The 14,572-nt window shown below is 39.2% G+C and overlaps 1 protein-coding gene across 3 annotated transcripts in view; it reads right to left on the reverse strand.

Annotated features, from left to right (window-relative positions):
* Positions 1-1,804: 1,804 nt before the first annotated feature.
* Positions 1,805-14,572, reverse strand: part of LOC140242105 (ornithine aminotransferase, mitochondrial-like) — a 104,968-nt gene continuing 92,200 nt past the window's right edge. For 2 of the 3 annotated variants that reach the window (XM_072321867.1, XM_072321866.1), the window contains exons 8-9: positions 12,540-12,684; positions 1,805-5,605 (exon numbers count right to left, since the gene is read on the reverse strand). In XM_072321867.1, coding sequence (XP_072177968.1) covers positions 5,442-5,605; positions 12,540-12,684 — 309 coding nt within the window. In that variant the 3' untranslated portion in view covers positions 1,805-5,441. The remainder of the gene's footprint in view (positions 5,606-12,539; positions 12,685-14,572) is intronic. The other variant, XR_011902122.1, reaches the window with a different exon arrangement.

A 14,572-nucleotide genomic window follows, 5' to 3' on the forward strand; every position in this document is an offset into this window, starting at 1 on the left:
AATGCAAATCATCTCCCTGGTGGAGAACGTCATCTCAATGAATCTCCATTTTTTATCAACCGCATGAAAATCAGGTTTGTGAAAGGACTCACCTTTGAATGAGACAAGGATTTACTAAATGCAAGGTTATCTGGTGTGAGTTCTTTTAAAGGAAAAGAATAGGTTATGATCCCCTTGATGGAACTTAACAGCAGAGCGAGTTCCATCATGGCGGGGCTCAATTTTTGGAGCATCATCCAAACTTGAAATCACATCCGCGAAATGGTTCGGTAAATTGATGCCCGAGTCAATGTAGGGTGCACACGAAAAGGGTCCTTTAACGAGGGAAGAAGCGGAAGCATCCCCTCATTCAGACTGAACCAAGTCTCACGTGTATTTACGCAAAATTCTCCTGACCTCCCTATCAATATCTTCTGCAGGGAGAAGATCTTCTGTGAACAATCGGTGTAAAAATTGCAAGCATGAAAATCTGAAAAATTATTGTAGAAACTCATGTATCGGACGCACCCCGACTTTCGCCGTCGAGAAAGAGAAAAAAAAAAAATGGTACACTTTTCTGACTTTATGACAAGCCTGTAAACTATCAAAAGTGTCAACACAAACTACGTTGAAAAAAAAAGGCTAGTATATGTCTCACCATAGGGGAAAGGAGGATCCAAAATCAATGAAATTTTGGACAGTTCAGAAAGAGTCCAGGGCGACTATAGCACGATGGAGAAAGAGGAAGTGTTGGAGGCTGTTCGGGCTGAGGTTAAGGGGCATGCTAACTACACGCAGCCGCTGTCGCTTTGCGACAGCGGCTGCACGTCTACCCTATTCGTATATGTTGTCATTTTCATCGGTGGGTGTATGTTTCCTTCATGAATATCTTTATTAATTGCAGAAAACTAAAATATAAGGAATCACCATAGTCTATATTATTCATTCAATAATCGGTATGCGATTTTTTTTTTAAATTACGTCAAAAACCCACCGAAAACTGTGATTAAAATCAGGTCTGTACAGCGTCCGTATTGCTTCAATCCTCATCTTCTGTGTGTTATTTGAATGGCAATCACTCTCGTATACTACAACGTAGCGAGTCGGAAAAGTTCATGACCTTGTCGGAGCGGAAGTGACCCATGTAATGTCAAATCATGAGAGCAGCACGCGCGAAAATACGTGTACGTAGCAGACGACAAGCTTTACCTAACACACAAAACGCACGGGCGTACGTAAAATGCTACCAAGGTACTTCCGGTTGTACATGCGTGGTAGTTCGTTGATTTTGTGAAGCTCGAAGAAAAAGATATCATCGCACAGTCTACTCCGAAAAATTCAACAATCGGGTCTGGATACCAACAAAACACCAAATTCAACTCAACAATCAACTCATCAGCAAAATACGATGTAGGTGAGAGGTAAAAATCATCTTATTGGTAAATTCAAACAAAATAAAAGACATTTTAATGTGACTTTGCTGTCAAAAGCGACAGTCGTATACAACGTAAAACACTAGTAGATGTCAGACTGCTGTGCTTTGCACAGCGGTCTGGTCAGGCTAGGGGCATGCTAGCCTTGTATACAGTCGTTTTTTTTTTTTTAAGTTTGGGGTTATTTTTATTTGCCTCCCACCTTCTATCCTTTATATATTTGAGCCAAAGGTCAGCTGTAAGGGAGAATACAGCATTGGTTATGTGATAAGCAAAAGGTAAGATATATTAGAAATATATAATGCCATGTGAATCCTCACACTAGATTAAAAAAAAAAAAATATATATATATAATTTGTACACACATGAAATAAACAAAAATACAGCCAAAATTACTGAATTGTTGCAAGATTTGCTCATTTACTGATCACATTACATGAAAAAAAGTAATATCAGATTTTAAAAGAGAAGGGGAAGTATGGGGTAACTGCCATGCACATTTTCAGCAAAATGATAGATATTTTCAGAGACTACATAATTGACATGATGCATGATCGTCAAATTCATGGTCATCTACCGAACTATATCATAGTATAATAACACAAAAAGTTGGGGTGCCTTTCCAACAGAAATCATAATTGCTGCACTGCTTGTGCACCCCAAACTTAAATATTTAACAGGGCTGTATCACAAACCCTACTCGTAAAATTCAGTGGTGCTGCAGCATCCTTAGTTCCCAGGGGCCTGGGCTGCAATGCTTACTTGAACATGTTTTTGTTATACAATTTGAGTGACCTATTGTACATGGTGCACTTCAACACTTTTCTTATATTTATATAATAACATCTTTCTTATATTCATCCCTCTTTATCACTCTGTCCCACAAAAGTCCACACACACACACACACACACACACACACTAAATGTACAGATGCCAAAAAAGGGAGAGTATGGACTGCACATGGAGATGGGGACTCACCATATTTTCACCATATGGGTGGTAAATGCTTGAGTAGATGTTGATGATCAAGTGATCAACACTTTTTTTTTTTGTAGCTTGTGGCTAAGAATCATTTAAGCTAAATATGCAAAAGAATTTGGTCATTGTTTAACTATATTTGATATTTTGCTTGTGGTAAAACTATGTTCTTATCAACCGAACAGCACATACAAGTGTACTTTATTACTTTACCTCTGACAGTTTCATGGACCACAAAGTCCTGAGCAGTAAATTTGTATTCCAAAAATGTGAATGGAGAATTTGCATGTTTTTATCCCGAGTAGTCTTGTTATGCCCTATGCATCATCTACTATGCAGTGGTAACAGTCAAAAAACCCAATTGATATTGTCTCCTTGACATCACTGCCAAACTGTCCACACTTCAGTTACAATTTATCAATTCAACTCTTCTTCATAAAATTAACCAATCGAGATCTTTGCGTACCAATAGATAAGTAAACAAGAGACCCGGGGGGTCTTGTGCTCACCTGAGTATCGCTAGCTCATCTTTCACGCAATCACTAATCTAATTAAAAACAGCTCTACTAAAATTTGACCAGGCTTTCTCAAGTAGAAGATGAAAATATACAATTAGGGCCCAAATTTGGACCCCTCCCCCCTTCCCCTACTCATAGTATCAATTTTAGCTCTATCACTTCTGGTTCTAGAGAAGATTTTTTTAAAGATTCCTTAATTTTGGGGAATGGTGGCCCCAGGGGGCCCCCTGGGTGGGGCATAGTGCCCATTTTAACAAATTGAGATCCTAACCCCCTCGGGATGCTATCTGCCAAGTTTGGTGAAAATCAATCGTGAGGTTTTCAAGAAGAAGAAATAAAAATTTAGGCCCCAATTCGGACCTCCCCACCCCCCAAGGGGGGGGGGGGGGAGGGCGCCCCTGAATCTGCTATCAACAAATGTGAAATTACAGTCATCAATGTACTAACTCATAGTATTCAGTTAGCTCTATCACATCTGATTCTAGAGAAGATTTTTAAAGATTCCCTAATTTGGGGAGTTTTGGGCCCCTTTGGGGCCCTCCAGGTGGGACACAGTTCAAATTTGAACAAATTGAGATATTATTCCCGAAGGGATGCTACCTGCAAAGTTTGGTGAAAATCGGTCATGGGGTTCTTGATAAGAAGATGAAAATGTACAATTTAGGCCCCATAAGGACCTCTCCCCACCCCTCTCCTCTAGGTCCCAAATGGGGCACCCATGATTCCGCCATGAACAAACTTGAAACTACAGTCATCATCGTACTAACTCATAGTAATAAGGACTTTTCGATTTGCACGTTGAGCCAGGCATCACCCTGTTATGACGTAGTTTTTACGTACTGCGCATGCGCGAGTGTCGACCCTCGGCTCATCGCACAAATTTCGAACGCGTTAACCCTGGTTATCACCGTCCACCCAAATCGGTTGCGCCGCGCTCAACCCACCTTGCTATGACGTCACACTCCTCTCGGGTATCGTGAGAAAGAGCACGATGACTCTCGGGATATCCGTGCTCAGTTCACCAGTTTTCCTTTTTCTTTCGAGAGAATATTCATATTCTAATTACATGAAAGCTTATGATCTTGATACGCCACAGCAGCAGCGCTGACATACAAACTACAGCCTCTGGTACCTACTTTATTTGTCCGTTTTCACTGTTACGCACTTTGCAACTGCCTACCGTAGTCCCACACATGCATTTACACATAATGCTTTACGCAAACAGATTTTGGTGCTTTTGGCCTAGCTAGTGCAGCAGTGCATTTGCCTAGTAGTCTTACCATGCATCATGTTTTAAAATCCACATAATTCCTCACAGGATACGCATCTAGTCAAAGACAAAATAAATATTACAAGTACAGAAATGAGTCGCAAATTCCGCATACTAGTACATGTATATGCACGCAAGGCACAGGTTGAGGAGACGTGACGCCGCGCCCGAATAAATCGAAATGTGTTTTAGCAAGTGGGTCAACGCACAGACGTGACGCCTTGACGTACTGTTGCGCTCGGCGGCACGTCCTTCCCGTTCACCCAATCGAAAACTCCCTATTAACTCAGCTCTATCACTTCTGGTTCTACAGAGAAAAGATTTTTTAAAGATTCCTTAATTCTGGGAGGTTTGGGCCCCCCCCCCCCTTGGGGCCCCCTGAGTGGGGCATGGTGCCCATTTTAACAAATTATGATCCTATCCCCATAGGGATGCTACCTGCCAAATTTGGTGAAAATCAGTCTCGGGGTTTTCAAAGAAGAAGATGAAAATGTAAAAAGTTTACGGACGACAGACGATGGACGAAGAATGATCGCAATAGCTCACTTGAGCCTTTGGCTCACTTGAGCCTTTGGCTCACTTGAGCCTTTGGCTCACGTGAGCTAAAAAACAAACAATTCCAAATCCAAAAACAAAATGAAAAAAAACCCCCACAAACTTCCAAAATACAAATACATTCAACAGACAAAAATGGGCAGGTAAAAGACTACGTGCTGTATGATATGCATTACCCTTGGCCCAGTCATCATGTAGTCAGAAGTTCAGTAATTTGCAGCTTTCCTTGACATGTCTTCTTAGTTTCCTTATTACATTAATAGCTGATCGGCAAAATTCACATTATATCCCTATATATTCTCCTCTGTTTTTGCTCACATTTTGACCCTGGTATAAGGTCTCATAAACGGAAAAGTCAAACAATGTCATAGATTGAATGTTAAGGAGTGCTGGAAATCGATAATTTTCCGGTGTATATGCTGAATTGTATTCATCATTTGAACATCCATTGTAGTTTCTTAATGCAAAAAAATCTAAAGAAGAAAAGCTCCAAAGTAAGACACAAAGAAGGCAAAGAAGGAGAATATAAGAATGTAAAAATATTTGCAATGAATTGTGCAATAAAGCAAGGATGTGCTCAAAACTTCTAATGAATGATGTCATTCCACTGACAGACAGGAAATTCACTGAATTATAATGAAACATACTGCCTAACAGCCTCATGTGTAACTTGTCAACTGACAGCAATATAACATAATGATACCCTTTTACACAAAGGAATTGATGGTTTTCTTGATGATATCCAAGCATTCGTACAGTTGCTCTTCAGTTAAAGTGAGGGGTGGGGCCAGGCGGATGATATCACCATGGGTGGGCTTAGCTAGTAATCCATTGTCACGCAGACGAAGACATACTTTCCAGGCATCAAAAGCTGAGAGGAATATAAAACAAAATGATGTTCAATGTACACTACAAATCATACTATGGCATCTGAAACATTCGACACAAAAATAATATTATAGGTAGGTGAAAATTAAAGCACATAATAACCTTAAACACATTTGCCTTCTCACACAATCATTAAAATTCTATCAGAAGTGTGGTCCTTCCTTAACATTTTGATGAAGTTTACTGATCTTGCAACTGACCTGGAGAATTGACATCAAACCCTTCAGGCATAACAAAAATTCTGGAGAAATCATGGAGAATAATACCTAGTTTGAAATTTTGTAAGATTCAGCAGGAAGAGGGCAGTTCAAACAGAAATAAAATCACCATAATTAGGCAAAAAAAAAAAAAAAATTGTTGCATTGGCGTAACCCGCCCGACCCTAAAAATTCCGCCGACCCCATGTTTTTTTATTATTTTTTTTGCTATCGATATCAAATATCTTGTTGATTGCGATCGCGATCGCACAAACCCGGAAGTGGAAACGGCTCTGGGGATATTGGATGTACGAGGGAGAGATCTAGCGCCTCGCATAAGCCTTCCTTGATCAGTACGTCATCTGTTTCCAACACGGACACGTACTCTAACAAGATGCAACAATTTTTTTTTTTTTTTTGCCTTATTGACTTGTCATCACTGTCCCTGTTTAATACCAAAACATGAATTTGTATCTTTTCACCAATATTGCTTTTAGCTTGAACCTTCTTATCTTGGCACACAGAGAGGAAATCTATTTTTCAAGAAAATTTGTTTTAAAGTTGAGTCTAGACTTTTTGAAACCACAATTTCAACCTTAAAGAAAAAAAAATATTAAAATGAATTTGACAAGTTGAAAGCACTGATTTTAAATTTGCTTATAATGAAATAATTTCCTGAAGGATTATTTGGTCACAATTGATTGGTAAACAGAAAGGATGGTTCACACTTGTTGTCCATGCGTAAGTATTTCACCAAAATCTATTCAGCAAATATGCATGATTTACAATGTACAAAGTCAATGAAAGCTATAGAAGATCTGTCAGAAACTCTTATTCTTGAGTACTTCTGTTTAACCCCTTGAGGACGGGCTAATTTTGCTACAACATGCATTTCCCTACAACATGCATTTCCCGCAGACCCCTGCCTGAGTACACTCGGGACTTGTCCTCAACAGGTTAAATATACATTTTTAAACATCTTATGGGAAAGAATGAAAAACAAGGGAAATGATGATGTCTCGTCCTGCATATCGCAATGGCTTGGAATTTTGGAAAGGCTTCCAAGCAGGGGAATGTCATTGAGATCTTGAGAAGCTGGGAAAAAAAATGGTCAAAGCTCAAAGCTATAGAAAGTTATTGAGAGTACAACCAAATATTGTGAGTACAGTATTTTTCAATTTAAGTTCATGGACTTTTTGATTTTGTTGCACTCCAGCAGTACTAAAACTTGACAAGCATCTCCTCACTAACCTAAATAACTAAAATAAATGTTTGCAAATGCAACCTTGAGAAACATTGCTTTTGAGAACATGGAACAGTACATTTCAATAATTGTAAAAATTTCATAAGGTTGACAAAAAATGGGGTACATACAATTTGATTGTTAGAAAAAACATGATCGGAAAAAAAAGAGAAAAAATACTATGTTAGGTATAAACACAGTCAAACTTAACATTGGCCCCTGAAAGTTTGCTAACCCGTTTGTGACCTTTGACCTTGTGGTGATCTTCAACTCCCCAAGAGACATCTACCACCAAAGTTTGGTGGCAATCAGTCCTACCGAGCAAAAGTTATAGGCCATAATCGAAATGCGCCGTAAAAACTTAACATTGGCCCCTAAAAGTTTGTTGAACCATTATTTTTCTATGTTTAGTTGGACCGATTTAGTTTTTCTTATGTTTTTCTTGATTTTTTTTTTTGGGCCACCAGATTTTACTTTCGGGCAACCAAAAAATAAAAATTAATGATAAAACTAACTTTTATTTTTGGTGGCCCAATCAAAAATAAAAGTTAGTGTGGAGCCCTGCCTACAGCATTCACTTCTAGTCTTTTACTTTCATAAATTGGGTCTTTAAAGACACTCAGTCGTCGCAGGCGATTTGCAGCTCAGTAGAAAAGCATGACACGCTGCTCCTCCCGTTACCGTACCCCTTGTACGTACCGAATGCTGAACACGACGCTACGCAACGCACCAGAGAACACCCAGCTAGACTACAAGAGCCGTGCGAGCCGTCCACCCTAATTTCAACATGGATGCCCGAATACCTACCGAATGTGGCTGAATGGGTGCACGCACAAAACTGTACAACAGCCATGTGCATGAAAATCTCTCCTACGGGCTCCGGTCATGACAACTGAGAGAGCTGTGTGTGTATGTACGTACCTGGCTCCAGTCTCTGTTTATTTGCACTGTGGTGCCAATTTCAGCAATCTAAGCAATAATATTTTACAATTTCTGGAAATATCCTTTTATAAATATGGTTTAATGAAGAAATATTAAAACTCTAAGCTTGTTATATCAAGTTGCAATGCATATGGCAGGTTGTTTTGTTGTTTTGATCACTGTGCAATATTGTCTGCTGCATATCCCATGTCAGCTGTGATACGTTCGGCCGGATCGTAACATACAAAGTCGACATAAAGTCATCGGTATGTCAATATCAATGTGTGTGGTGTGCGTGTACTGTTTGCAATAAAGAGTACTGCTTCAGTTCAGTTCAGTTCGGCTTAGCCATTGGTTTAGTAATGAAACTTCACAATGGAGATCAAACAGCTGTCCAACTCGAAAGACTGCAAACGTATTTACTTGTATGATGCTATCGACGAATGGAGAATGCAGAGAGCCATGTTCTTAGCATGCTTACTACTACTAGGACAAGTAATACTAGAGGCCAGAAGGGGAAGCTTCAGCGTCAGCGTGCCGATGAAAAATTTGCTTTCCACTAGCTGGAGTTGCATGAACAGTTTTGCAGGAATTTAGAATGTGCAAATTTGTGTTCCAGCATGCACGGTGGAATTGTAACTCAGCCTGAGACGTCGACCCAGCTGCCTGCACGTCCAATGCCACGGCTTACGCCAATCAAGCAACCCTAGGCCAAGTCAACAACTTCAAGGAATCCAGATCCAGATGATTTGTAAGTACATGAATGATTGAAGTGTATGTAGGACCTCTAACGTTACAGCGCCTCTCTAACTCCCATAAAATTATAAATTTCTACTTGTACTGCCTATTCTCAAAGACTAATATAGTCTAACACGGTTAGACTCGACTCTGTCTGAGGTAGAGCTTAGTAATCTACAAACTGTAATACTGTCTTGGGTCTAACGTTAGATCTATAAAAAAAAGTCATAAATTTACTCGTAATGGTTAGATCTAACGTTTATCTAGACACTGACTTTTTAATTTTACTTGAGTAGTTTGAACTAGGTAGGAGATTTCTCTACACATCCCAGTCGCTGTTATAAATAAGGTTAGATGCTGTGCTTTGCACAGCGTCTGGTTGGGCAAGGGTAGTTTCAAATCATATTACGCGAATTCCCCAAGAATACAATTTAGGATTTGCAAATAAATTTTGAATAATTGGAATAGATCTATCTCAAGCTACATCACACATGTAGTCTAGATCTAGAACTCTAGATGATAGATCTAGAATCTAGGCCCTACTCGAAGTTGAAGTTGTAAGAAAATAAAAATCGATTGTCTTTCACTTTATCAAAGACTAGCATCCCATTTAAAGATGGCAACTCAAAAATCTGTGATGCCCATGTTCGATGGGAATCCTTGCATACATGTGTATTGTTAACTATCTTGAAAATGCAAAATGCAATTCTTATAGTATAAACAATTTGCTAACACTCATAGTTACACTTATTTACAGCCTTACAGTTCTCTGTTAGTTTCTGACAGTTTCTGTTCACTGAATCTGATTCTGAAAACTAAAACAAGTAAGCAAACATTTCAATTTGATATTTATCAAGACAAATTACTAATTAGCAGATAGAGTTATTGCCAATGTTATTGTGATTTGATTCTGGTGTTGATTAGATATAGATCTATTTACAGAAGACGATGAAACGGTGTGTTGGTTGGTGCACGGCCCCCTTTTACCACGGCCACAGGTACACTGTGCATTGTAACTGTGGCCGTTGGCTCTGCACGGGTACGGGCAAGCACAGCCGCTTCCCCGATTTGTATTTACAAATGCCTGAGCAAGTACACGATACAGGGTCTCCGACCCAATCGTCCATGTTTAAAATAGACAGCTCAGCGGTCATGTCCGCAACCCATGACGATGTGTCATCGTCCATGATGGCCATCCTCACATTTCCCTGCACACATGTATCTATTGTCAACTGATTGTGGTCTGTAGCTGTACTCTAGTCTGATCTGATCTGACGAGTATAGTCGACAAGTGACGATGATCGACGCTGTGCGATGATGATGAGAGGAGGCTACACTAACAAGGTGCGTGTACGTATGTACGTGTACCATATGTAAAGGCAGCTCAGGTGCTATAACTACGGCAGGCGATATTGCGATCGCTACCGTATACCATGCATGCAATTCACATGTACAGTACATACACATCTCAGCTGAGCTCAGCGCTCAAGCGAGGAATCGAGATATTATAGCGCGATACATTGCAACAGGGATGTCTTGCGCACACACACACTTCGCTTCGTAGTAACTTCGGAAGCGAGTTTACGTGGCGCCACCCGCGGCTGAAATATGTCCATATACCCTCCGAGTGTCTTTAACCCTCTGTGTAGCATCATTGCTATGTTCAGCTGATAATGTAGCATTGTGCTTTATAAATCTACTCCATATAACATTTATTTCTTTGTCAGTGTAATCTGGAGCTCAAACTCTCTTCGGTTTATTCTGTGCCATTATGATCAATTCAAATACAGCTGTATGAAGAAGGCCCCGCTGAATGGGATAACATCGAACTGTGTTAGAATATGAATACATGTCACTCACAAAGACAACAATGCTCTGTGTAGTGCACTAGTGGCCAGTGCACTGCATCAACAAGATGCATTTCGATCTATTAATAGACTACTTGTACTGCATGTATAATTCATGCCAAGTTTGGTGAATTTCTGAACACATATTTTGAACAGACAGACAGATAAAAAAAAAAATCAATTATTAATTATGATCATGTTCTTCACTACGAAATTAGATTATATGCGCGAGCGAGTGCTCTAGAATACACACAATGTAAGAGAAAGTTATCTTTCTGATAACCCAGGATGTGTAGCTCCAATCTCTTATTGCAGGCTATAACTGCTGGCATTGCTGATAATTTATTGGAATACCTTATAACAATACCCTCTAAAGTCATTCCATATATCCAGAAACATCATTTACTTCACTTATTACTGTGTGCGAGCAAGCGAAGCGAGCCAGCGCCTGAAGGAACATGCTCTTTTCATGTGTCTTGAATACATAGATGTTATCATTTTTACCCAATAAATATCTTTCTGAAAAATATAAGTTCCAGGTGCCAAAACTCCTATCTTTCTTGTCGGCGCGATGTTTGTTACATGTCAACAGTTTTCCTTACATTGATTGTGGAATGACGGTGTGAAACAACAAATTACTGGCAGCAACATCAGGAGAATTGCATAACAATTAAATGTGAGCGAGCTTGAAAATTTTGATATTTTACAGTCCAAAAACTGCTGTTTGTAGCTATATTTTTTCGCTTTGGAAATTAAAGGGGGGGTGCGCCCGGTGGCCCCCCCCCCCCCTTGATCCACCACTGGTAGTCAAGGGTGTCGGTTCATGTTCATGATTGGGGGAGATATGACCAGTGAGGGGGCGTCGAAGTGACCAAGCAGGGGGAAGGATTTCCAAAATCTGCACTTTAGAGCATAATAACCCAGGTCAAGTCTTATTATTGGCAATGCAAGGCATTTTAATATAGACTAGTCATATTAATATGTAAAGCAACACTGCAAAATCAATGATAGCTTTGATATAACAAAGCACAAGGTACATTCTACATCACATTGCGCAACATTGCAGCGACTCTCTCCGCCGTTCGGGTGTTCTGAGTACACTGCGCACATCCTGCTCATATTCAGAATGCAAACCAGGAATCACGCTGAATCACAATCTTTTGTCGGTGCTGGGCCTTTTGAACAATGTTTCACACTATATACCTCTTTAATCATATTATGGTTAAAAAAATCTTAGAAAAATATCTGATTTCTTGATCACCCTTTCATGTCGATTTTAAAAGCAGTTTTGAATTACCATTTTCATAAGTTTTTTTTTTTCTGTAATTGGAATCATACTATAATTTGAGCAACGTTTGTCTGTCTGTTTGTTCCTCTATTCCTCCCAGGTCCTTGGTCCGATCTCCATCAAACTTAGTGGGTGGATGCAGGTTGACCGCGAAATTGCCGTTGAGGGGGTTCATTTTTGGAAAGGTCAAGGTCACTGGGGTCAAAGGTCAAATAACTTCAGACACTCGATAGAGGGCGCTATGTAGGCCTACTTATATGGGGATTCCCCCAGAAATATTATCAGACACCAGATAGAGGGCGCTATGTAGGCCTACTTATATGGGGATTCCCAGGTGTACGCCAAAGAGATTTTTCTCCTCAAAATCTCTTTGGTGTATGCCTACTTATGCTTCCAGCAAGTTTTTCCAAGATCGGACCAAGGAGTAGCGCAAAACAGATATTTGACGTCTGTTGACCCAGTGACCTTGACCATTTCTGGGGGAATCCCCATGGAGGATTTCTGACACTCCACGGGTACATTGACTAGTATTACTAATCTAGTACACCCTGCTTAATTAAGTCTACATCTCATGAGTCCACAAATCATGCAACTCATGGAAAAAGTCCCAAATTTTCTCAACATATCACTTCATAGTTGCTTAGACCTACCACTATGCTACATTTACAGTAAGCTTAACTTGCCTTTTGTCTCCTTGATTATGATGGCATTGAGCAGTCCTTTTCCTCTGACTCCAGCAATGATGCTCTTGTCTAATTGGCTTAGCTCAGATCGTACAATCTCTCCCAAATGCTGGGCATTTTCAGCCAATTTCTCATCTTCAAGAACCTGCCAAAGACCAATAATTTAAACAAAAGTTGAATACAATTTATCTTTATGCAAAGACAATGATTTTTCATAAAGTTTTCAAAATTGTCTTTTTAAAAGCATCTTTACAGATTGATAACAAACTATACAAAGACAAAAATTATTTGTTGCAAACCCCCTGCTGGCTGATGATGGCAGGGGTGCAGCATCTTAGGCTAAGTGAGTACCATCATACTCATGATACTGCTTGGACAGGCCTACCCCTAACCACAGGCCAACTTGAACAATGTGTCATCTTATAGATCAGGACAACCTCTTTCAGTTTTATGTAGGTATGAATCGAGGATAAATGAAAGATGTATTATTTAACATGGCCTGCTCCAGTATACTAAGCACAGTTTTATACACATGTACTTATAAAAGTAATGTGCACGCAATAGAACTGTACTCACAATGATTACAACACACACATACACACATGCTCATAAGATGCTTCAACCAGAGACAATATGATTTGCAAGGTAACCAGGCATTTCCATTATTTGTTTCAGAAAAAAAAAAAAATCATTTTTCTTTTCTTAACGATAAAGTGACTAATCAATACTGAAGACCATAAAATATAATACTTCAATTCAGTGAAGTAAAACAAAAAACAAAAACAACTAGAAATGTCGCTTTGGCGACTGGTATGCCTCCGCCATAATGCATAATTTTCCCAATAGGTCTAGATAGTACATGTGGACAATGTGTGATTACATTTTCACAAAATTGGCAAAATATTGAAATGACAAGTTTGTCACAAATGTGTTGAATGTTCACCTTCCTTGACCTAGGTTTAATTGGATGAATAGGAGAGCATGTATCTAGGGATTTAAGGACTTTAACTCGACTTTGACCCATTCATACATTTACGCATTGAATAATTTTCAAGGTACAGGTGTGGAGAAAAAGTGCAATTTCTGAATTGAATAGTAAATTGTTACCATTTTCATCTGGCCCTTGACCCTAAAATTCATAAGATAATCACTTTCAGGTAGAACATGCATAATATGTACTAAGTTTCAAGATAACTTGAGCCACTTCCGAGATATGGAGGAAAAAGTTAGTTCAGCACTTTCACTTGATCTTTGACCTTTTGACCTTTGAGGCAAAAAAAGGAGAAAAAAAAAAAACTTTCCAGAGAATTTCTATTAGGTTACACACGCATACACCAAGTGTAAAAAAAAAATAACCCTGCTGGCATTGCATAAATAGGAGGGAAATAGTAAAATTTTGAAGTGTTGCACTTGACCTTTGACCCCTGACCTTTGACCCCATGAACCCTACATTCTCTAGATAATCACTTCCAGTCAGTACATGATACTATGTTCCATGAAGATACCTTGAACAATTTTCCAAGGTATGGAGAAAAAAAAGAAGTTTTAATATTTTTACTTGACCTTTTGACCTTTGACCTCATGACCCAAACTTTCACCAGAGAATCTTAATTGGGTAATACATGTATACACTAAGTTTCAAGAAAATATCTTCAGGCATTCAATACATATGCTGGAAATAGTGAAATTTTATGTATTTGACCCTGACCTTTTGACCGTTGACCTCATGACCCAAACATTCACCAGAGAATCTTAATTGGGTAATACATGTATACACTAAGTTTCAAGAAAATCTCTTCAGGCATTCAATAGATATGGTGGAAATAGTGAAATTTATGTATTTGACCCTGACCTTTTGACCTTTGACCTTTGACCTCATGATCCAAACTTTCACCAGAGAATCTTAATTGGGTAATACATGTATACACTAAGTTTCAAGAAAATATCTTCAGGATTTCAATAGATATGGTGGAAATAGTGAAATTTTATGTATTTGACCTTGACCTTTTGACCTTTGACCTTGAGCATGTGCA

This window comes from Diadema setosum, chromosome 18 (genome assembly GCF_964275005.1).
Source record: "Diadema setosum chromosome 18, eeDiaSeto1, whole genome shotgun sequence".
In the NCBI taxonomy this organism is placed as follows: Eukaryota; Metazoa; Echinodermata; class Echinoidea; order Diadematoida; family Diadematidae; genus Diadema; species Diadema setosum.